The 22451-nt window shown below is 42.6% G+C and overlaps 1 protein-coding gene across 1 annotated transcript in view; it reads right to left on the bottom strand.

The window, feature by feature from the left end:
- Positions 1-2202: 2202 nt before the first annotated feature.
- The window catches only part of LOC126210151 (uncharacterized), a 74804-nt gene continuing 54555 nt past the window's right edge, over positions 2203-22451 (bottom strand). Inside the window, exons 4-5 of the mRNA XM_049939301.1 lie at positions 11434-11554; positions 2203-3830 (exon numbers count right to left, since the gene is read on the bottom strand). Of these exons, the coding sequence (XP_049795258.1) occupies positions 3602-3830; positions 11434-11554 (350 nt within the window). The 3' untranslated portion in view covers positions 2203-3601. The remainder of the gene's footprint in view (positions 3831-11433; positions 11555-22451) is intronic.

Raw genomic sequence — 22451 nt, 5'->3', positions numbered from 1 at the left:
ACGTGCATTGTCCTGTTGGAACAGCAAGTTCCCTTGCCGGTCTAGGAATGGTAGAACGATGGGTTCGATGACGGTTTGGATGTACCGTGCACTATTCAGTGTCCCCTCGACGATCACCAGTGGTGTACGGCCAGTGTAGCAGATCGCTCCCCACACCATGATGCCGGGTGTTGGCCCTGTGTGCCTCGGTCGTATGCAGTCCTGATTGTGGCGCTCACCTGCACGGCGCCAAACACGCATACGACCATCATTGGCACCAAGGCAGAAGCGACTCTCATCGCTGAAGACGACACGTCTCCATTCGTCCCTCCATTCACGCCTGTCGCGACACCACTGGAGGCGGGCTGCACGATGTTGGGGCGTGAGCGGAAGACGGCCTAACGGTGTGCGGGACCGTTGCCCAGCTTCATGGAGACGGTTGCGAATGGTCCTCGCCGATACCCCAGGAGCAACAGTGTCCCTAATTTGCTGGGAAGTGGCGGTGCGGTCCCCTACGGCACTGCGTAGGATCCTACGGTCTTGGCGTGCATCCGTGCGTCACTGCGGTCCGGTCCCAGGTCGACGGGCTCGTGCACCTTCCGCCGACCACTGGCGACAACATCGATGTACTGTGGAGACCTCACGCCCCACGTGTTGAGCAATTCGGCGGTACGTCCACCCGGCCTCCCGCATGCCCACTATACGCCCTCGCTCAAAGGCCGTCAACTGCACATACGGTTCACGTCCACGCTGTCGCGGCATGCTACCAGTGTTAAAGACTGCGATGGAGCTCCGTATGCCACGGCAAACTGGCTGACACTGACGGCGGCGGTGCACAAATGCTGCGCAGCTAGCGCCATTCGACGGCCAACACCGCGGTTCCTGGTGTGTCCGCTGTGCCGTGCGTGTGATCATTGCTTGTACAGCCCTCTCGCAGTGTCCGGAGCAAGTATGGTGGGTCTGACACACCGGTGTCAATGTGTTCTTTTTTCCCTTTCCCGGAGTGTATTTACATCAACCTGTAACTAACAGAAAATCATTTCCTGTGCAGTTCTGTAAAGACAGTGAAGCAGTACATCCTGTCCTGCTTAGTGTGATTCTCAAATATCTGGGAATAGTGGCCCTTCTGTTCCTTCAAGAATATTTTCTAATCCCGGCGACAAAGAAACGGTTTTCCGTTCGAGATTCGGTGGAAAAAGATTACGTAAACTAGAGTTCCTCACTTGACTTTGTGACATACCTTGGTGATTATAAAAATATTCACTACAGTACGTGTTAAAATGACGACATTAATTAGCTTTATTGATGAATCTTAAATAATCAACTCGTAGTTCTCCTAAAAATATAGAATTGGTAGCTAATTAGGTATTTCAGAAAATGGAACAACTAATGTCGGTTGGCTATAAAATGAGAAACGTAAGTGTGATAAAATAGCTTCTTTTTCGGAATGCGAAAATATTTTGCTGACAGAGACCCTCATAGAGAGAAACGATCTCCAAAATAAAATAATAGAAATCAGAGCTCGCACGGAAGGATATGGGTGTTTGTTTTTTCAGCGAGCTGTTCGAGATTGAAATAATAGGGAATTATTGTGAAGGTGCCTCGATGAACCCTCTACGAGGTACGTAAGTGTGATCTGCAGAGTATCCATGTAGATGTAGATGCAGAACTAACCTGAAAACTTCCTGGCAGATTAAAAATTTGGTCCGGACCGAGACTCGAACTCGGGAACTTTGCCTTTCGCGGGCAAGTGCTCTACCGACTGAGCTACCCAAGCACGACTCACGCCCTGTCCTCACAGCTTTAATTCCGCCGGTACCTCGTCTTCTACCTTCCAAACTTCACAGAAGCTCTCCTGCGAACCTTGCAGAACTAGCACTCCTGAAGAAAGCATATTGCGGAGACATGGCTTAGCCACAGCCTGGGGGATGTTTCTAGAATGAAATTTTCACTCTAGAGTGGGGTGCGCGCTGATATGAACTTCCTGCCAGATTAAAACTGTGTTCCGGACCGAGACTCGAACTCGGGACCTTTGCCTTTCGCGGGAAAGTGCTCTAAAGACTGAGCTACCCAAGCACGACTCACGCCCCGTCCTGTGGCTAAGCCATGTCTCCGCAATACCCTTTTTATATACAGCAGTAAATAAAATAAGTCTGAAGGTTTTGACTTAGTAAAGTACCGTAGTTTGTAAATATAAGTAAGTTTATTTACTGTATAAAATATTACAAAAGTAGTTACATTTCTTTTAGACACACACATTAATTAACAGAACTAAAATATTTTGTAGTAGCTGTTTGTGTAAATGCAGCTGAGTTGTAAAATTATGTCATCTGTCCAAAGGCATTGCAACATTTACTCACTGAAACTGTTACACAGACGCAATTAACAGTTTTGCAGATGAGCAGAATATTGAACACAGGTCCAGTGGTAACTTATGCCTACCAGAGAAGACTTGTTTTTTACATAACGTCTTTTTTTTACATAATTTTCCAGATAGATATAGAAGATGGATACATTAATGTTACAAAGACAATGTACAGAGGACACAACTGTAGAATTAGAACACCGTTGGGGAACTCTGAATACTTCGAAATAAGACAAGGATTTAAGCAAAGAAGTATTCTATCTCCTGCACTTTTTAATGTTGTGATGGAGCGAATGAATAGGACAGTTAAAGATACAGTAAAAGAAAAAAACAAAAAGATGATTTTTGCAGATGATATGGTAATATGGGGTGATAAAGAGGTAGATGTACAGTTACAGCTTGATGCGTGGAAGGAAATAATGAAAAGGTATGGATTAAAAATAAAGATAAGAGTGAAGTAATGGTATTTGGAAGAGAGAAAGGGATCAACGGAAATATTATCTTGAATGGAGAACCCCTCAAAGTGGTAGAAAGTTTCACTTATTTAGGGAGTGAAATATCTAGGGATGGAAGAATAACTAACAAAATTAATAGGAGTTTACAGAAGGGAGGCAATTTCTACCAAACAATAAAACATCTGATTTGGAAAAATGAAGTTTCAGAAAGAGCAAAACTCCTTATGTATAAGAATTATTACATCCCTATTGTCACCTATGGTGGACAAACATGGACAATGACAGAAAGGGACTGGAGCAGACTGCAAGCAGGGGAAATGAAATTTCTCAGAGCAGTTAAGGGAAAAACAAGGATGGACAGAGTACGGAATGTAGAGATTAGACAGGACCTCAAACAAGAAAGTATGAGAGAAGAAATTGAAAGAAAGAGATTAAGATGGTATGGGAATGTTAAGAGGATGCATGGGCAGTGACTCCCCAAAATTATGGAAGAACTAAAGATGGATGGGAAAAGACCTAGAGGGCGCCCAAGAACACGGTGGAAAACGGGAGTGAGAATATCTGTAGAAAGGAGAGGTGTGACCTGGCAGCAAGTGGAGGAAGAAAAGTGGTTGGAGGACCGAGCCAAATGGACAGCACCCAGACCCGGCAGTAGCTGGAGCGGAATTCGGATATAGATAGATAGAATATTCCAGCAGGAATATACAAGTGTGAGAGCGGTAGCTTTCCATCCTCCCCTCTGCTCCCTGTAAGACTGCGATTACCTGCAGCAGAGTCCAAGCAAATGCGTTGCTCATCTGAGCTACAGGTGAAACAGCATTGCTGAGATCACACCCAGGTAGCAGGTCAAACAAGCCACAGAAAGTGCGTGCGGCAGCACCATCGTCGCTGAAGAGACGCACGGGACGCCACACTTGGTTCCCGTGAAGAACGAGTGGATGGCCTCGCTTATGGCTCCCTGCGGCGCTTCGCACAGTTCTGACGGCCGAGTCGCCTTCACGTTGCAGGCAGAAGCTGCAACCGCTATCTGGCTGTAAAACAGGTCAAAAACATTAACCCAATTTCAAATACCAAGCGACGTATCGTTGCAAAATGACGACATTCATTTATTTTATGGAAAGGGCTTTCAAATTGAAATCACTACAGGGTGACAAGTATTTAAACCGACAAACTCTGGGAGCTTGTTGGGGACATCAAAACAAGTATTTTTCCTTAATGTCATTTTTTCCTGTGAGGATTATTTAAACCGGTGGAGGCCGTATTACACTCTTCAGTTCTTAGAGGCTGTATTACGATCTTCAGTTGTTCGAGAGCGTGTTACGCTCTTCAGTTGTAGGCAACTGCTGCCCACCAGTGTAGTAGTGCATTGTCTCTGTTTACTAATGGAGCGATACACCTGGAGTGAGTACACTGATATGGTTGGTGCGTACTACGTAGCGCACCACAACGGACGAGCTGCACAGCGGGTTTATCAACAACAATATCCTAATCGCCGTATGCCGCATCATGCGACCTTTGTTGCTGTGTACCAACGTCTGCGTGAGACCGGGTCACTTAGCAGACTACCTGGACAGGGACGCCGTCGCACGGTAAGAACGCTGCAATCTGAGGAAGCTGTCTTGCAGCATGTGGAGCGGGATCCTTCAATCAGCACTCGTACAATTGCACGTAACATGGAGACGAATCAGACGAAGGTAAGAACAGTCCTTCGAGAGCAATTGTGACGTCCATTTCACTTACAGCGTGTCCACAACCTGGAACCAGTTGATTATCCACCCAGAGCACAGTTTTCGCACTGGTACCTGCGACACTGTGAGACGCATCCTACATTTCCATCCTCTTCAATATGCACAATTCGCATGTTTGGAGTGAGGATAACCCACATGCAACAGTTACTAGCGCTCACCAAGTGCGGTTCTTCGATACTGTATGGGTCGCTGTTGTTGGAGACTGTTTAATTGGGCCGTATCTGCTACCCAGGGCATTAAATGGCAGGCCCTATTACAATTTTCCCGCTCCCTACAAGACAGCATATGTGGTTCCAACATGACGGGGCGCTGACACATTTCAGTCGTCGTGTGCGTCGATTCCAGGACCAACGGTCCCCAAATACGTGGATTGGCAGAGGTGGTCCTGTACCATGGCCTGCTTGATGCCCCAGATATGTCTCCTCTGGCCTTTTTTGTTGGTTTAATTAATTTGTCGCCAGAGAAATCTTCCTCTACCGCTGTAAATACTCCTCATAGGAAAAAATGACATTAGGGAAAAATATTTGTTTTGATGTCCCCTACAACCTCCCAGAGCTTGTCAGTTTAAATACTTTTCACCCTGTATAATGATCACTGACGTCTCTAGTTTTTCTGGAGCTTCAATAATCCGATATGTTACTAGTTTTCTCCTAACCCGCCACGTTAGCCGACAGTGCTAACGCGCTGCTTCCTGGACTCGGGTAGGCGCGCCGGCGCCGGATCGAATCCGCCCGGCGGAATGACGACGAGGGCCGGTGTGCTGGCCGGCCTGAATGTGGTTTTTAGGCGGTTTTCCACATCGTGATAGGTGAATACCGGGCTGGTCCTCACGTTCCGCCTCAGTCACACGCGTTGCAGACATTTGAAACACGTTCGCACTATTCCATGGATTACACTAGTAGCAGACAGTTGGGGTACACTGATTCCGTGCTGGGGGGCACGGGGCGGCGGCCATCCCTAACACTAACACTGCCAAATCAGTTGTAGTCACATCGACCCTGCGATCGCTGCGAGACTATGGCGTCAGCGAAGGAAAGAAAGAAAGAAAGAAAGAAATCACTAACTTTCTCCTAAAGGCAGTGCCATACCTTATGACTGGTCTGAAATTACAGTGATGCAGAATTTTATCTGTGTTCATATGTGTGGTACTGGATAATATTTGCACTTCAAATGCGAAGTTACCTAATTTTGTTGATAGGATTCACAACACACATTGCCGTTTAAATCAGTCAAATAATTATCCGTCTTGATCGCTACACATTGCATAGAACAAAAGGAAGACATAGCACATTTAGGACCTCAAGACCCTGTACCTCGTCAATTCATCTGTACACTTTTACCATGAACAGAGCAGCTTAGTGAGGCCCCCTACCTTGTATAATAATTTGCTGTCTTTGGATGGCGTTAAGAGCAATTATACTTGTCAACTAAAATTCAAGTTAACATCTACAAAATAAGCATGTAGCAACAAAAAAAAGATTACATTGTGGACTCGTTTTGGAAAGACTAACGAAGCTAAACAAAGTGTTTCACATCAGTTTGTTGAAGGGTAGTAAACCTTACCGACATTGCCACGACAAAAGCAGAAAATTGATTGAAAAACAAAGGGTTTCAGGTTAAAATAACTGCTCAAATAGATTTCAAACTAATGAAGACTACTATCGCAGAAGTCAAAAGCGCGTGTAATGTGGCTAAGTTTTAAAGGTGTCAACAAGAAGACATAAAATGGTCAGATTCAGTAAAAAAAAATCAAATATTAATCGGGAACAACACAGATGTTCTATAAAACAGGCAAATAAGAGCAATTTCATCATACTCATGTACGACGATGACTATGTACAAAAAATCAACGAAATGTTTCAATGATAATGTCATAGAGGTTTAAGAAAATGTAGTCATCAAATTTTACGACATTAAACAGAAAGTTTCCAGGAGTAATATCTTGTTCTGTGGCTATAGATATAAAAACATATTGATCAAAATGAATACAGTTATTCCAGAACTAAGAGCACAAGATAAACTGCATATAAATAATATTCTTATTCAGCCAATAAGTAACAATATGTCATGTCTTAATTATAAAATTCATGGGAGATGTAATAAGAGAATTCGTTTCATACTTTTGAAAGACCATTTAATATGAAGAGTAATAACGAATTCGCCGACTTGGTCAAAGATACTGAAATTCCAGAAGGTGCAACTCTTGATTCCTTTGATACAGAAAACTTATATATAAACAACCCAATCAGTGAAATCTCGAACGTGCAAAGAAAAAAGTTAGTTGCAGTGAGTGCCTTGAGCTTATGGAAACTTTAAAATTGCGTCTGTCTTTTAACTATTTCACATATAAAGACAAAATATTATATCAGAAAAAATGGTTAGCCATAGGAAATAGTTTAGCAGGAACTTTATTAACGAAGCAGATCCGTACATATTTGACTAAATTATCTGTTATACAACATATGTTGACGACGTCATACTGGTCTACAGGAGTCATCAGGATAACGTCTGCATTTTAGCCGAATAAAATGAGTGCAATGCATACAGAATTGAGTATATAGTGGAGTTCGAGAACGAGAGTAGCAACAGTTTCAGTAAATGCCTCTGCGATGAAAAATATATGGTAGATCTTTGCTTAGGGTGTACAGGAAACCGAAGAACACCGATATAATTACAAACATTAACTCGAGCCACCCAAATAGTACAAACGGGCCTATTTTGGATCAGCGACCCATACGTTTCTTAAGCTTCCACATGAAAATGACGACATTGAGAAACAGCTGAGTATAATGAGGCATGTCATGTGGGCCAACGGATAAAATGTGAATGATGTGAAAAAAATATTCAACAAGCTGAAAGAACAAAAGGGAACTAATTACTGTAAAAAGGGTGGTCGCGGTAATAAATACGTATCAGTGGCGTACTACAGTGGGGAGCACTATGAACGAATCGCGCATAGGTTTAAAAAGGCTAAAGTGAACATGGGCTTTAAGGGGCTCCGGAAAGGCTCAAAATCATGAAAAGTTCAATTTTTACTTTTTTGCGTTTTCTGAATCTGCAGACTATTACCTTTTAATAGATATATAATTTATTCAATTCCGAAGACTACAACTATTTTTAATTTTTTTTTGAAATGTGTTCTACATGGGCGTGACCCACTGTGGCGCTGTTAAACTGCTGTCAAATGGTGTTATTATTAACGTCCGTGTTCATCAGGTACATTTTAGTGATGTGAGATAAAGTATGTGTTGTGGCTAACCTGTGATGGTTCAATATATATCGCTGGTGTGATTGTCGATTGTTTCATGTTTATTTACTCTGTCGTTATCTCGAAAATATTCGTAATTAATTCTGTTTCTTGAGTCTCTGTTTTGTTGAAGTATAATAATGAGTAAAAGTAAAGTTATTAGAAATCCTCTGAAGGCTTTTAAGAAAAGGAGAAATGTTGGAAAGCCAAAGGTATGTGTTATTACTGTAAACAATAAAGACGATGAAAATCCCCAACATAGCTTGTGTCCCAAAGAAGAAGACAGTTGGTGTAAATATAACAAAGGATTGCTAACTGGTGAAGTGTACACTCATAAGCATAGTCTGCCTCATGCAATAATGGAGGTGATAAAACCTATTTTCAGAGACTTAGCAGCACCTGAACTGTTGAAAAAGTGTATTTACGGAAAAACTCAAAACCCCAATGAAATTGTAAATAGTGTTATATGGTCGAGAATCCCCAAGACTGTATTTGTTGGAATAGAAACACTTCACTTTGGTGTGTATGATGCTTTTGCAACTTTCAATGATGGCAACATTGTAAGGTGCAAGGTATTTAGAAATATGGGAATGAAGATAGGTTCTAACATGGTACGAGCGATACTTGCTTTAGACAAGGAACGCCTTCGGGCTGCAGACAGGGCTGTAAAGAGTCTAGAAATACAAGCAAGAGTGAACAGGAGGAGGAACAAGAGGAAGCTGGAGGAGGAGTTTGCAGAGGATGAAGATAATCCATCCTATGGACCTCGAATGCACTAAAATGTTAATCCAATCTTTGTCGCTCGATTCCCAAAACTTTTATTTTATCATACTAATTACATGTTTTCTAAGGATCTTCCAAACATATTTGTTTCAAATTTTCAGTAAATGTTACACAGTACCTTCTGCATAATTTAACACAGCCTTTTTCCAAAAAACTGTATATTTTTGAATATATAAATAAAAAATTGCAAAAAAATGTTGTGAATTTTCATTACAATTGAAAAAAAATCATCTTTAATAACTGAACTAAAATTTTGTAAAATCCCTGTGTTAAGTTTTAGCCCATATTCCAATAAATAATCTGTAAAAAGTTCAACTTCCTACCTCAAATACTTTGTGAGGAAAGATGTAATTTATAAGCGTTATTTTAACATTGCAAGTATAGGGCGTTCCGGAGCCCCTTAACATCAAAAGAACCTTAGGAGTAAGACTACGGCACATAATCGGCGAGAAACGTAATAAACTCGTGGATTCTGGTGTTTATAAAAAAAAATCTGCCGGAAGGATAATAAATATTGTGTTGTCCAAAAGGGAAGATACTTTACTATTAGATTTAGGGAGCACTCATGTTATAGGTAGAAGAGTGCTATCGGTAATCATAGGAAGACCGATATACGTAAAAACAGATCATATACAAGATAATTTTGAAATTTTACGAAGGCTCCTAGAGGGTACGTCCTACAAGTATTAGAGGTAATTAAAGTCTTCGTTCAGAGCGTAAGAGAACCACAGCGCTTAACGATCACAATTAGTTTTCTTTAAACTGGTTCTTTGACAACATCTAAGAGTTATTTACGTAGCAGTGCTGCGACGCAGACGTGTGAGCATTGGTGGCAGGCCGTGGCAGGTATGACCACGTTTTGCAGTGTCAGCACAAGTAAACACAAGAGCCGCGATATGGTGACGATACCTAAATCGACAGCTCCTTCTATGTTAATGTGTTGATGCCCACGTCACTAATTTTTATACCCTCAGTTTAATAAAAGGTTCCAGTACAGCTTTACATAACTTACAGCAGGGATACAGTCGTATTAAACTCTGACAGTAAAGCCATACGTCACACTGTTTAACAACATTATTGTGCATTTTTTATATAAGGCCTACTTGTTGAATTCATTATATTTATAGATTTTTTTTAATTGAGTGTATACTGAATTTGTAGACGTTAATTTGAATTTTCATTGACAAGTCCAATTGCTTTTGACGCCTCCTAACGGCCACAGATTGTTACATAAGTTAGGCTGCCTCACCGAACACCACTAGTCATGGCACATGTGCACAGATGAACTGAGAAGATACAGTGTATGAAATTTTTAAGTGTGGTATGTGTTCGTTTTGTTCTAAATAATGTATTACTGTATTTCTGGTAGAAATATTACTTCTCATTTGTGTGGCTGTGGCAGAAAGGCGTTAAGGTACATATTTTTAAACAATATAAAAATGTGATCAGGATGGGTTGACTAGTGGTAATGCCAACAGACTCATAGACTGATTTTACGTCATTTGTAGACGAAGACTAATTTAAGTCCTGATTTAGTCTTAGATATTTGATAGATTTCCCATCTGGTATGTCATTTTTGTGACATTTTAATTAACTGGATTTTTAATTGATGGGGTCCTGAACAGCATGCATTTCTGAGAATTTTGGGGTTAACCTAATTATCTGTAACCATATTTCTAAGCAACCAAGTTTATAAAAGAGGCAAGCAGGGTTATTTTTCTGTCTGGCAATTTTCAGTTAATAAATAGGGACTATGTACAAACAGAACTGATGTTAATGTTCAGATCACTGACATAAAACAAAGAGAATATAAGCAAGAATAGAGCCTTTGGAGACATCTTATGGCAACTACTGTTCCCTATTTTAAAGGATAACTTATTGTGTCTGAGGAGACAATTATCCTTTTTCCTTCTGTTATATAGCTGTGAAGTAAACCATCACACTACAGTTTATGTTACTACACAGTTTACATAAAGAGCTGAAACTCATTCATAACTTACACAATCAGGAGAGTAATGGAATTTGCTTGCAACTAATTCACAGCAAACAGCTTAGTTCTCAGTCTTACAGTCTTAGAAAAACTTTGCAATACTAGACAAATAAAAACTATTTGCAAGGAGCAGAAATTCAGGTCATAGAGCACATATTAAGTGAAACTCCACGAGCGAAATTTACAGCCATCCAGATATTAAACAATCTGAGTTAGCGCCAGCAATATGGATAAGTTAACCAAAAATCTTAAATCTTCTGCTTTTCACTTCGAAATATTCTCGCCCTGTTGTCCTGCAAATGACATTTCTCATGCATTTTACTTACATTTACTCAATACTGTCTTGTAGTATTATTTTCTTGGCAAAAACTACGTATGTCAAAAAAATAGTACTCCATAAAACTGCGTTGTATCAATATTGTCTAAAGTTGTTAATCGAAAATTTTGCATATGATTCTTTATAGACCCTGGAGTTCTTGCACTTATGTGCCAATACGTTTTCTCCAAAATAGTATTTGTACACATTAAGAACAGTTAATTTACGAAAAACTGTAAATAAAGATGTATCCCTGTCTAGAGAATTTTATATACTCGTGCAGAATCTTTAGCATTATGCCAGACAACGTCATGACGCAAATTGGGAATCCCTGGGCGTTAAAAATTAAGTAAAGGAGTGCCACATAAGCCACAGCTTTAATAATTAACCTGAATTTTTGGAACCAGTTATGTAATTTACAATCAACGCTAATGATCACATTAAACAGGGAGCAATTTGTCCTGTACATAGACATTTGAGCTGTTAGACACATAGTATGTGTTTCACAAGAGAAACCCACTCAGTGTCATACAAGAAGTAGTCCACTTACTTGCACATCGCCAGATCCAGGGGCACTCTCATCAAGTCCACGGTACTGTTAACCCTTATTGTCCTCTCAACACATTTTAAGAAAAAGATGCTGTTCCAACAGTTAGGAGCTGCAACCAGAACTGGAAAAGAAATTCTAAGTTAGACACAGTTAGGCACAGTTTCAAATTATGTTTGGTAAATTTACTCATTGTTCCTTATTACTACAATATCACATTTAAACAAGTGTAGTCGGCTGCTGTGGCACTGGCCCTTTGCAGATAACATTGGCCCAGAGGTGGAAAAAAAGTTTCCATGCCAAGAAGCTCAACAAAAATGGATGTTTCTTGTCTTAAGCGACAGATAACAGCTACGTTGCATTTGCACTATTTCTGTAGTTCACGGATTTGCCGCTGCTGCCGTACCTGTTATGTTACAGGTCTGTTAGTGAAGGTAGAACAGTGGTGTTCCAACACTCATTTGTTCATTTGATAGGAAACCATATTTAATGTTTCTCAGGTGTGTTTGTTAGTCCTTCATTTGTTTAGATTGAAGCATAAAACAATAAATTTCTTAATCTTCATTGTGGTTCGATATACAAACTACATTTCGTAATTGGATAACGTGGTCCTGTGTTCTGATGTTAGCCGGCCGGTGTGGCCGAGCGGTTCTAGGCGCAATAGTCTGGATCCGCGCGGCCGCTACGGTCCCAGGTTCGAATCCTGCCTCGGGCATGGATGTGTGTGACGTCCTTAGGTTAGTTAGGTTTAAGTAATTCTAAGTTCTAGGGGACTGATGACCTCAGCAGTTAGGTCCCATAGTGCTCAGAGCCATTTGAACCTTTTTTTTTTTTTTTTGTTCTGATGTTAACTTTGGCTCAGATAATTTTAGGCTAAGGTTTTGTTTATTTTGTTACTTACCAGGATTTATTTTAAAAACGTTATACCCTTGAAAACAAAAAATCTTTCCCATCACGCTGTCATGTTTTTCTTGTGCTACTAAATGAATTGGTGCAGGGCCTAAAACGGAGGATTGTCCAAAACTTTGTCTCCGAGTTTTAAAAGTGTGGGATTGTATTACTAGAGCCAAATGATTCTTGAATGCTTGCACAATCAGCAAACATGAAGCTGAGATGATACGAGTGGAAGTCTTAGAATAGCTATAAAAGATGTGTTACTTGGAGAATGTTGTACAGAATGAACCAACCCAAAAAATTTCTATAACAATCGCATTTTCTGATTCTATACTGGATAGCTATTTCTAATCGGTTTTTTTAGCATTTAAACTGCGTCATTATTTCAAATGACTGACTTACTAAAAGTAAACTAATTATGTTTTTCCTTGTTCATTTTACCTCTTTAAATTTTAGTTGCTTACCTCAGCTTTTGGAAAGAGATGATTCAATGAACTTTAGTGTGACAGTATTAAATGTACGATCATTTTTGGTGGGTATAACATGGGACTGGTGAATTTTTCAGTTTAGTGTGAACAGATTAGGATGTGTGGGACAAAGTCATCTCAGTTTTTTAAAAATTTATTTTGCTCATAAACAGTTTCCAAAATATGATAACATCCCATTGATTTAGTCGCACATGAGGGGCAGATATTAAAAAAATATATTATACTACGATTTACCAGTACCCTGTCAAGTAATCAGTGCTTAACATGTCAAAGAAGATGGAAAAGTTGTCCAATGTTACTCCAGCTGACGGCAATGTAATGTCTTTTGTGCATGATAACAGATGGATACGCCAGTATTTCCATGCTTGGGGGACATGTTGATAAAATTTTATCCTAATGAGAGCTTATTTGTAGTGCAGAAAAAAGCCGTTCCTGAAAATGAAGAATGATGTGAGTACATGATACCTACTGCGTGTGTCTGACGTTGCTGGAACTTCTTAGATGGAGATCACAACGCAACGGAGAAAGAGGACAAGCACGTGCACCTTATCGCCATCTTTCCGACTTTGAGCAAGCTCGAATCAGTGGCGTGAGAGACATGGGAGCATCACACCAACCGACTGCACCGACTGCTGGCTACAGTGACGTGACTGCAGAACGATCGGTGACGAGATAGCCTCAGGACAACTGTGTCTCTAGAAGAACAGGCACGGATCCTTCCACAAGGTCTACACCATAAGAAGATCCTACCATTGTTCAGATGGCTCTTGTGAACAGATGGACGTCAACCCCTCAAATTCGGGCAGAGTTTACAGGCACAGCGTCACCAAGAAGCCGTTGGGAACAGGTTGTTGGACGCTGGGTTGAGATCTCGAGATTACATGCAATCATTTGAAGCTGATGGCTTCCACAGACAATGGAGAATTTGCATGGTGCAGTAAGAGTGAGCCGGGAGGCTGGGTGGCATTCTGAAATGTTTATGTTTTTGGTGATAAAATCGAAGAACTAAGCTTTTTGGTATTCGATGAAAGTGATGAGAGGTCTCTTTTTATTCGATGTGTGTGCACTGTACATTTTTCAAACAGAAGTAGCAGTCGATATGTTACGCCACTGGGGTCCCAATGTGATCTTTGGTTGTCTATATCACCGTCGTTGCCAGCGCAGCATTCAGTGAGAAGCGAGTGGCAGAGTCAGCTGTTGATCACGCTGCAGAGCAGTCTGGAAGTAACTAGTAAAACACAGGGTATGTTGCTTTTTGGAAATATCATTTTGTTAAGATTGATTTGAAAAGTGTGAAGATATTCAGGTAATTTTGTCGCTGCAGTCTCGCTCGAAATTTGTGATGACTTTGAAAGAGACAAATTTTCATGTGTGATGGTTCTTTGTTGGTCCGAGTCAGTTTGACTGTCGAGACGAGATTGAGCAAATTATCTTCTCACATGATTTTCACTCAGAGTTATAGAGTCATTACTTCTTTACAATTTCGGTAACTAATGAAATGGCAGAATTATATTTTTTTTATAAGAAATGGATTTTGTGAAGATTGTTGTAATCATTAATAAATCAAAGTTTCAAAATATGGCATTCGAATCCAACTCTCCTTTACATCGTTCAGAAAGTTCAGTTGCTTCCACCGTCTTTTCACAAAAGTCTGTTTTGTAGACGTGTATTGCCACATTGCAGTTAATGGAATACAATCATTCGAAGTAAAGCATGATGTTCTTAGTATAGAGGTTCACATTCAATACAGACACGCACGAAAGTTACGAACAGAACCTTGTTTACATACACAACAAGCAAACAACAGCAATAATAAAACAAAAAATTTACAGTAAGATCGATGTAAAGGCGTCCACAGAAGACCTTGTCAACCGTCACAACAATTCTCTAGATGGAGCTGTTGTATATCAGAACAGGTATGGTTTTTGGTACCTGCTGCAAGGAGGCTGAATGCCTGCAGCTTTGACAAGAATGGTGGAACCTGTTGTCATATCCTTCCATGAAGACAGTTCCAAACGGTATTTTCCAACAGGATAATGCAAGATCCATCAATGCAGTTCCCCACACCGATGCCTCCAGAAATGTATGGATTCTTGACTCGCCTGTCTGGTCCCCTGAGTTGTCATCCAAACGACATCCTCGGGACGCGGTGAGATGCATCATATTTCGTACCAGTCTACAGCCAACAATATTCCTGAACTGATACCATGTGAGTGTCAAGCATAGCACGAAATCGTTCAAAATGAGACTCAGGGCCGGCCGCGGTGGTCTCGCGGTTCTAGGCGCTCAGTCCGGAACCGCGCGACCGCTACGGTCGCAGGTTCGAATCCTGCCTCGCGCATGGATGTGTGTGATGTCCTTAGGTTGGTTAGGTTTAAGTAGTTCTAAGTTCTAGGGGACTGATGACCACAGATGTTAAGTCCCATAGTGCTCAGAGCCATTTGAACCAATTTTTTTTTTTTTTTTTTTAATTGAGGGGCTGTTTATTCGGATGTCATGGTGAGTAAAGGAGTGTATTTGCGCATGTGCAGGCCACATCTAGTGCCGATGCTGAAGATGGCCTTCAGTTCTGAATGACATCAAAGTTCAATTATGTCGTACTGTCCAAAGACCGTAGTGCCACACCAAAGTCGTCAGCGCACACCAGACGTTGGCCAGGTCTCGCTGCAGTCCACAACTGCAAATGGAAGACGCCCCTGAAGCCACGCCTCTCGCTCAGCACACCAGCCTCACACAGTGGTCAACACAGAGACCAGGGAAACGCTCTGCTCCAGTTCGTGACTTCGGCCAAAGTAGCCAGCATCATTAAAGAGTTATTCAGGTCTCAGGTGGAAATGCATTTCTTGTAAATGTTCAACATTGTACTTCAAGAGAAGAGTTTATGACTGTATCCTTGACGGGATGCTTTAATAGTGAATGACAGCTGTAAATATTCGAGCAGTCCTCTGGCAAAGAATTGTATCAAGTGTCTTGGTTGCACCTTTCATAGAGCAATCGGATCGCTCACCGTAAGTTCGTGGGAGGCATTAAGACAAGGTCACAGTGCGAACTTTGAGCATCTGTCCCAATTAAATACGAAATATGGATACGATACCTTGCATACACTACTGGCCATTAAAATTACTACAACAAGAAGAAATGCAGTTGATAAACGCGTATTCATTGGACAAATATACACTCCTGGAAATGGAAAAAAGAACACATTGACACCGGTGTGTCAGACCCACCATACTTGCTCCGGACACTGCGAGAGGGCTGTACAAGCAATGATCACACGCACGGCACAGCGGACACACCAGGAACCGCGGTGTTGGCCGTCGAATGGCGCTAGCTGCGCAGCATTTGTGCACCGCCGCCGTCAGTGTCAGCCAGTTTGCTGTGGCATACGGAGCTCCATCGCAGTCTTTAACACTGGTAGCATGCCGCGACAGCGTGGACGTGAACCGTATGTGCAGTTGACGGACTTTGAGCGAGGGCGTATAGTGGGCATGCGGGAGGCCGGGTGGACGTACCGCCGAATTGCTCAACACGTGGGGCGTGAGGTCTCCACAGTACATCGATGTTGTCGCCAGTGGTCGGTGGAAGGTGCACGTGCCCGTCGACCTGGGACCGGACCGCAGCGACGCACGGATGCACGCCAAGACCGTAGGATCCTACGCAGTGCCGTAGGGGACCGCACCGCCACTTCCCAGCAAATTAGGGACACTGTTGCTCCTGGGGTATCGGCGAGGACCATTCGCAACCGTCTCCATGAAGCTGGGCTACGGTCCCGCACACCGTTAGGCCGTCTTCCGCTCACGCCCCAACATCGTGCAGCCCGCCTCCAGTGGTGTCGCGACAGGCGTGAATGGAGGGACGAATGGAGACGTGTCGTCTTCAGCGATGAGAGTCGCTTCTGCCTTGGTGCCAATGATGGTCGTATGCGTGTTTGGCGCCGTGCAGGTGAGCGCCACAATCAGGACTGCATACGACCGAGGCACACAGGGCCAACACCCGGCATCATGGTGTGGGGAGCGATCTCCTACACTGGCCGTACACCACTGGTGATCGTCGAGGGGACACTGAATAGTGCACGGTACATCCAAACCGTCATCGAACCCATCGTTCTACCATTCCTAGACCGGCAAGGGAACTTGCTGTTCCAACAGGACAATGCACGTCCGCATGTATCCCGTGCCACCCAACGTGCTCTAGAAGGTGTAAGTCAACTACCCTGGCCAGCAAGATCTCCGGATCTGTCCCCCATTGAGCATGTTTGGGACTGGATGAAGCGTCGTCTCACGCGGTCTGCACGTCCAGCACGAACGCTGGTCCAACTGAGGCGCCAGGTGGAAATGGCATGGCAAGCCGTTCCACAGGACTACATCCAGCATCTCTACGATCGTCTCCATGGGAGAATAGCAGCCTGCATTGCTGCGAAAGGTGGATATACACTGTACTAGTGCCGACATTGTGCATGCTCTGTTGCCTGTGTCTATGTGCCTGTGGTTCTGTCAGTGTCATCATGTGATGTATCTGACCCCAGGAATGTGTCAATAAAGTTTCCCCTTCCTGGGACAATGAATTCACGGTGTTCTTATTTCAATTTCCAGGAGTGTATTATACTAGAACTGACATGTGATTACATTTTCACGCAGTTTGGGTGCACAGACCCTGAGACACCAGTACCCAGAACAACCACCTCTGGTCGTAATAACGGCCTTGATACGCCTGGGCATTGAGTCAAACAGAGCATGGTTGGCGTGTACAGATACAGCTGCCCATGGAGCTTCAACACGATACCACAGTTCATCAAGAGTAGTCACTGACGTATTGTGACGAGCCACTTGCTCGGCCACCATTGACCAGACGTTTTCAGTTGGTGACAGATCTGGAGAATGTGCTGGCCAGAGTCGAACATATTCTGTATCCAACCGAGCGAGGTGGCGCAGTGGTTAGCACACTGGACTCGCATTCGGGAGGACGACGGTTCAATCCCGTCTCCGGCCATCCTGATTTAGGTTTTCCGTGATTTCCCTAAATCGCTTCAGGCAAATGCCGGGACGGTTCCTTTGAAACGGCACGGCCGATTTCCTTCCCCATCCTTCCCTCACCCGAGCTTGCGCTCCGTCTCTAATGACGTTAAACACTAATCTCCTCCTCCTCCTCCTCTGTATCCAGAAGGGCCCGTACAGGACCTGCAACATGCGGCCGTTCATTATCCTACTGAAATGTAGGGTTTCGCAGGGATCTAATGGAGGGTAGAGCCACGGGTCGTAACACATCTGAAATGTAACGTCCACTGTTCAAAGTGCCGTCAATGCGAACAAGAGGTGACCGAGACGTGTAACCAACGGCACCCCATACCATCACGCCGGCTGATACGCCAGTATGGCGATGACGAATACACGCTTCCAATTTGCATTCACCGCGATGTCACCAAACACGGATGCGACCATCATGATGCTGGAAACAGAACCTGGATTCATCCGAAAAAATGATGTTTAGCCATTCGTGCACCCAGGTTCGTCGTTGAGTACACCATCGCAGGCGCTCCTGTCTGTGATGCAGTGTAAAGGGTAACCGGAGCGACGGTCTCCGAGCTGATAGTCCATGCCGCTGCAAACGTCGTCGAACTGTTCGTGCATATGGTTGTTGTCTTGCAAACGTGCCCGTCTGTTGACTCAGGGATCGAGACGTGGCTGCACGATCCGTTACAGCCATGCGGATAAGATGCCTGTCATCTCGACTGCTAGTGATACGAGGCCGTTGGGATCCAGCACGGCGTTCCGTATTACCATCCTGAACCCACCGATTCCACATTCTGGTGACAGTCATTGGATCTCGATCAACGCGAGCAGCAATGTCGCGATACGATAAACCGCAATCGCGATAGGCTACAATCCGACCTTTATCAAAGTCGGAAACGTGATGGTACGCATTTCTCCTCCTCACACGAGGCATCACAACAACGTTTCACCAGGCAACGCCGGTCAACTGCTGTTTGTGTATGAGAAATCTGTTGGAAACTTTCCTCATGCCAGCACGTTGTAGGTGTCGTCACCGGCGCCAACCTTGTGTGAATGCTCTCAAAAGCTAATGATTTGCATATCACAGCATCTTCTTCCTGTCGGTTAAATTTTGCGTCTGTAGCACGTCATCTTCGTGGTGTAGCAATTTTAATGGCCAGTAGTGTAGATATTATGAGAAAGAGTCTCATCAAAGTATGAAATAAAACTAATGATCATAATAGAAGCTTATTTATTACTAAGTTTCATGGACTTGGCTCTAATTGTTATGTGCACAATGGTTCAAATAAATTAGAAAAGGTACACTATAATACCTTGCCATGGCCGAATGGAATTGGAGGTGAAATAATACAATTAATCATGTCCCTATAAACTGCCACTAACTGCTGAATTACTTAACAGAGTAAAGAAAAGATCCTGAAAAGTCCATGTAACCACTAGTTACTTAGCCTAATCACATGCTCACTTCAGCTAGCTGATTATGTGAATTAACTGAGAATAGCAAAACTAACTTGAAATGAATGACTTGGTGGTGTCCTCTTCATGGTGTACAGAAGTGCGTCTCATGCTTACCATCCTTCTAAAACGCAGATGCAGAAGTTCTCACTGCAGTTCTAAGACAAAGGTGTCTCTCGCCTTGTCTATTTAAGACGAAGTGTATATGTGCTCACATTCCCAAAATCTGGTTTTGTCGGCACCGAATTCTCTTTAACCAATCAACTAGACCTTTCGGGTTGTGATCAACGAAAAACTTATCAAGATAACAACAGTCTCCTTTCTCCCAAAAAGTCTGCTGTGACTAACCGGTGATAGACATTTCTGTCAAAGAATGAGACAGAAAGCAGAAATTCTCTTCTACAATGAGGTTTGTTTGGTGTTTCAGCCAATGATAGCAGCTGCATGTACCTACTTGCGTGTCTTCATCCTCGCTACAAAAAATAATTATCGTGAACCAATCTTGGAGTCCCTTACAAAATTTAAACATCAGTTACTGCTGGGCTCCTTTGGATCTAACAGCTTCTTCTCGGTCAGACTGCCTTGTGTTTCCACATCCCCTTGCATATCTCTATCTTTTCAGAAAACATTATTTTCCGTACTTCTCACAATGGAAGTTTACAGCTTGCCAAATGTCGCTTGCAGCTCCCTGTGAAGCTGTTATCAGAACGAGTGACACCATCTCGTGCAGTGCTCTTCCATCCAGCGTGTACCTGGCCGGGACCCTGGCTTTCAGTGAGACACATTTTTACGACTTGCTTGTAGTTGTACCCCAACGATCCTTAGTTCCTCACAATCAGCTAATAGACCCAGATTACAGAAAACAGTTACACATGTAAGACTTCCTGGCAGTATAAACCTGTGTAACGGACCAAGACTCAAACCCAGAACCTTCGCCTTTTGCAGACAAGTGCTCTGCAGACAGAGTTATCCAAGCACGGCTCACGTTCAAAGCTTCACTTCCACCACTACCCCATCTCCCAACTTCCAAACTTCACAAAAGCTCTTCTGCGAACCTTACTGAACTAGCACTCCTGGAAGAAACGATATTGCAGAGACATGGCTTAGCCACAGCCTGGCGGATGTTTGCGGAGTGATTTTATTCCGATTACACGTATCCTGCACCGTGTAGAAATGAAATGAAGAGGTACTTATTAAATTCATAATCATTAGTGGTTGTTTCAGTTACATCCTTACTTTCATTCATCGCTAGTAATTTGAACTCATTAGGTTATGCAGCTGTTTTGTAAAAAATGTCCTGTAACACCTTGTACTCATAAATGTCGCACACTGTCTACATGGAAGACTGCTACCACACTTCATACACATTCTATGGGGCAATCTTTAATAGCAAGTAATCTTCAGGGACAATATAGCTATGATAAAAACGACATACATGCTACAGAAGTACGCAAAGTTAACAAGTAAACATACTAAAGAAGAGTTGGTCTTAGGAGTTCCTGAACATACAAACTAACACATTCCATCTGTAATAGTGTTTCTGGTCATCAGTAAGAGTGAATTCATGATGAACTGTTTAATCAGTATCCTAGTGCTACAAGCAAACATAATCCTCATTAGGCTACGGATCCTTCTCTACATTTCATTGTGAATTTTATGTATTGGTACAAAAGTATTTAACATTTTGCCAGCATACACCAGTAGGTAACTGAAAATCCTCAGATATTCAAAAACGAAACAAAAATTAACTTATTATATCGGACCGCAAATGCAATTGAGAGAAATGTAACATTGTTGTTGTTGTTGTGGTCTTCAGTCCTGAGACTGGTTTGATGCAGCTCTCCATGCTACTCTATCCTGTGCAAGCTTCTTCATCTCCCAGTACCTACTGCAACCTACATCCTTCTGAATCTGCTTAGTGTATTCATCTCTTGGTCTCCCCCTACGATTTTTACCCTCCACGCTACCCTCCAATACTAAATTGGTGATCCCTTGATGCCTCAGAACATGTCCTACCAACCGATCCCTCCTTCTGGTTAAGTTGTGCCACAAACTCCTCTTCTCCCCAATCCTATTCAGTACCTCCTCATTAGTTATGTGATCTACCCATCTAATCTTCAGCATTCTTCTGTAGCACCACATTTCGAAAGCTTCTATTCTCTTCTTGTCCAAACTATTTACCGTCCATGTTTCACTGCCATACATGGCTACACTCCATACAAATACTTTCAGAAAAGACTTCCTGACACTTAAATCTATACTCGATGTTAACAAATTTCTCTTCCTCAGAAACGCTTTCCTTGCCATTGCCAGTCTACATTTTATATCCTCTCTACTTCGACCATCATCAGTTATTTTGCTCCCCAAATAGCAAAACTCCTTTACTACTTTAAGTGTCTCATTTCCTAATCTAATACCCTCAACATCACCCTACTTAATTCGACTACATTCCATTATCCACGTTTTGCTTTTGTTGATGTTCATCTTATATCCTCCCTTCAAGACACCATCCATTCCGTTGAACTGCTCTTCCAAGTCCTTTGCTGTCTCTGACAGAATTACAATGTCATCGGCGAACCTCAAGGTTTCTATTTCTTCTCCCCGGATTTTAATACCTATTCCGAATTTTTCTTTTGTTTCCTTTACTGCTTGCTCAATATACAGATTGAATACAATCTGGGAGAGGCTACAACCCTGTCTTACTCCCTTACCAGCCACTGCTTCCCTTTCATGTCCCTCGACTCTTATAACTGCCATCTGGTTTCTGTACAAATTGTAAATAGCCTTTCGCTCCCTGTATTTTACCCCTGCCACCTTTAGAATTTGAAAGAGAGTATTCCAGTCAACATTGTCAAAAGCTTTCTTTACAAATGCTGGAAACGTAGGTTTGCCTTTCCTTAATCTTTCTTCTACGATAAGTCGTAAGGTCAGTATTGCCTCACGTGTCCCAATATTTCTACGGAATCCAAATTGATCTTCCCCGAGGTCGGCTTCTACCATTTTTTCCATTCGTCTGTAAAGAAACTGCGTTACTATCATCCGTGACTTATTAAACTGATTGTTCGGTAATTCTCACATCTGTCAACACCTGCTTTCTTTGGGATTGGAATTATTATATTCTTTTTGAAGTCTGAGGGTATTTCGCCTGTCTCACACATCTTGCTCACCAGATGGT

The sequence above is a fragment of the Schistocerca nitens genome, chromosome 10 (genome assembly GCF_023898315.1).
Source record: "Schistocerca nitens isolate TAMUIC-IGC-003100 chromosome 10, iqSchNite1.1, whole genome shotgun sequence".
In the NCBI taxonomy this organism is placed as follows: domain Eukaryota; kingdom Metazoa; phylum Arthropoda; class Insecta; order Orthoptera; family Acrididae; genus Schistocerca; species Schistocerca nitens.
Note: the sequence above shows the minus strand (reverse complement) of the source record. Positions and strands in the feature narration are given on the sequence as shown.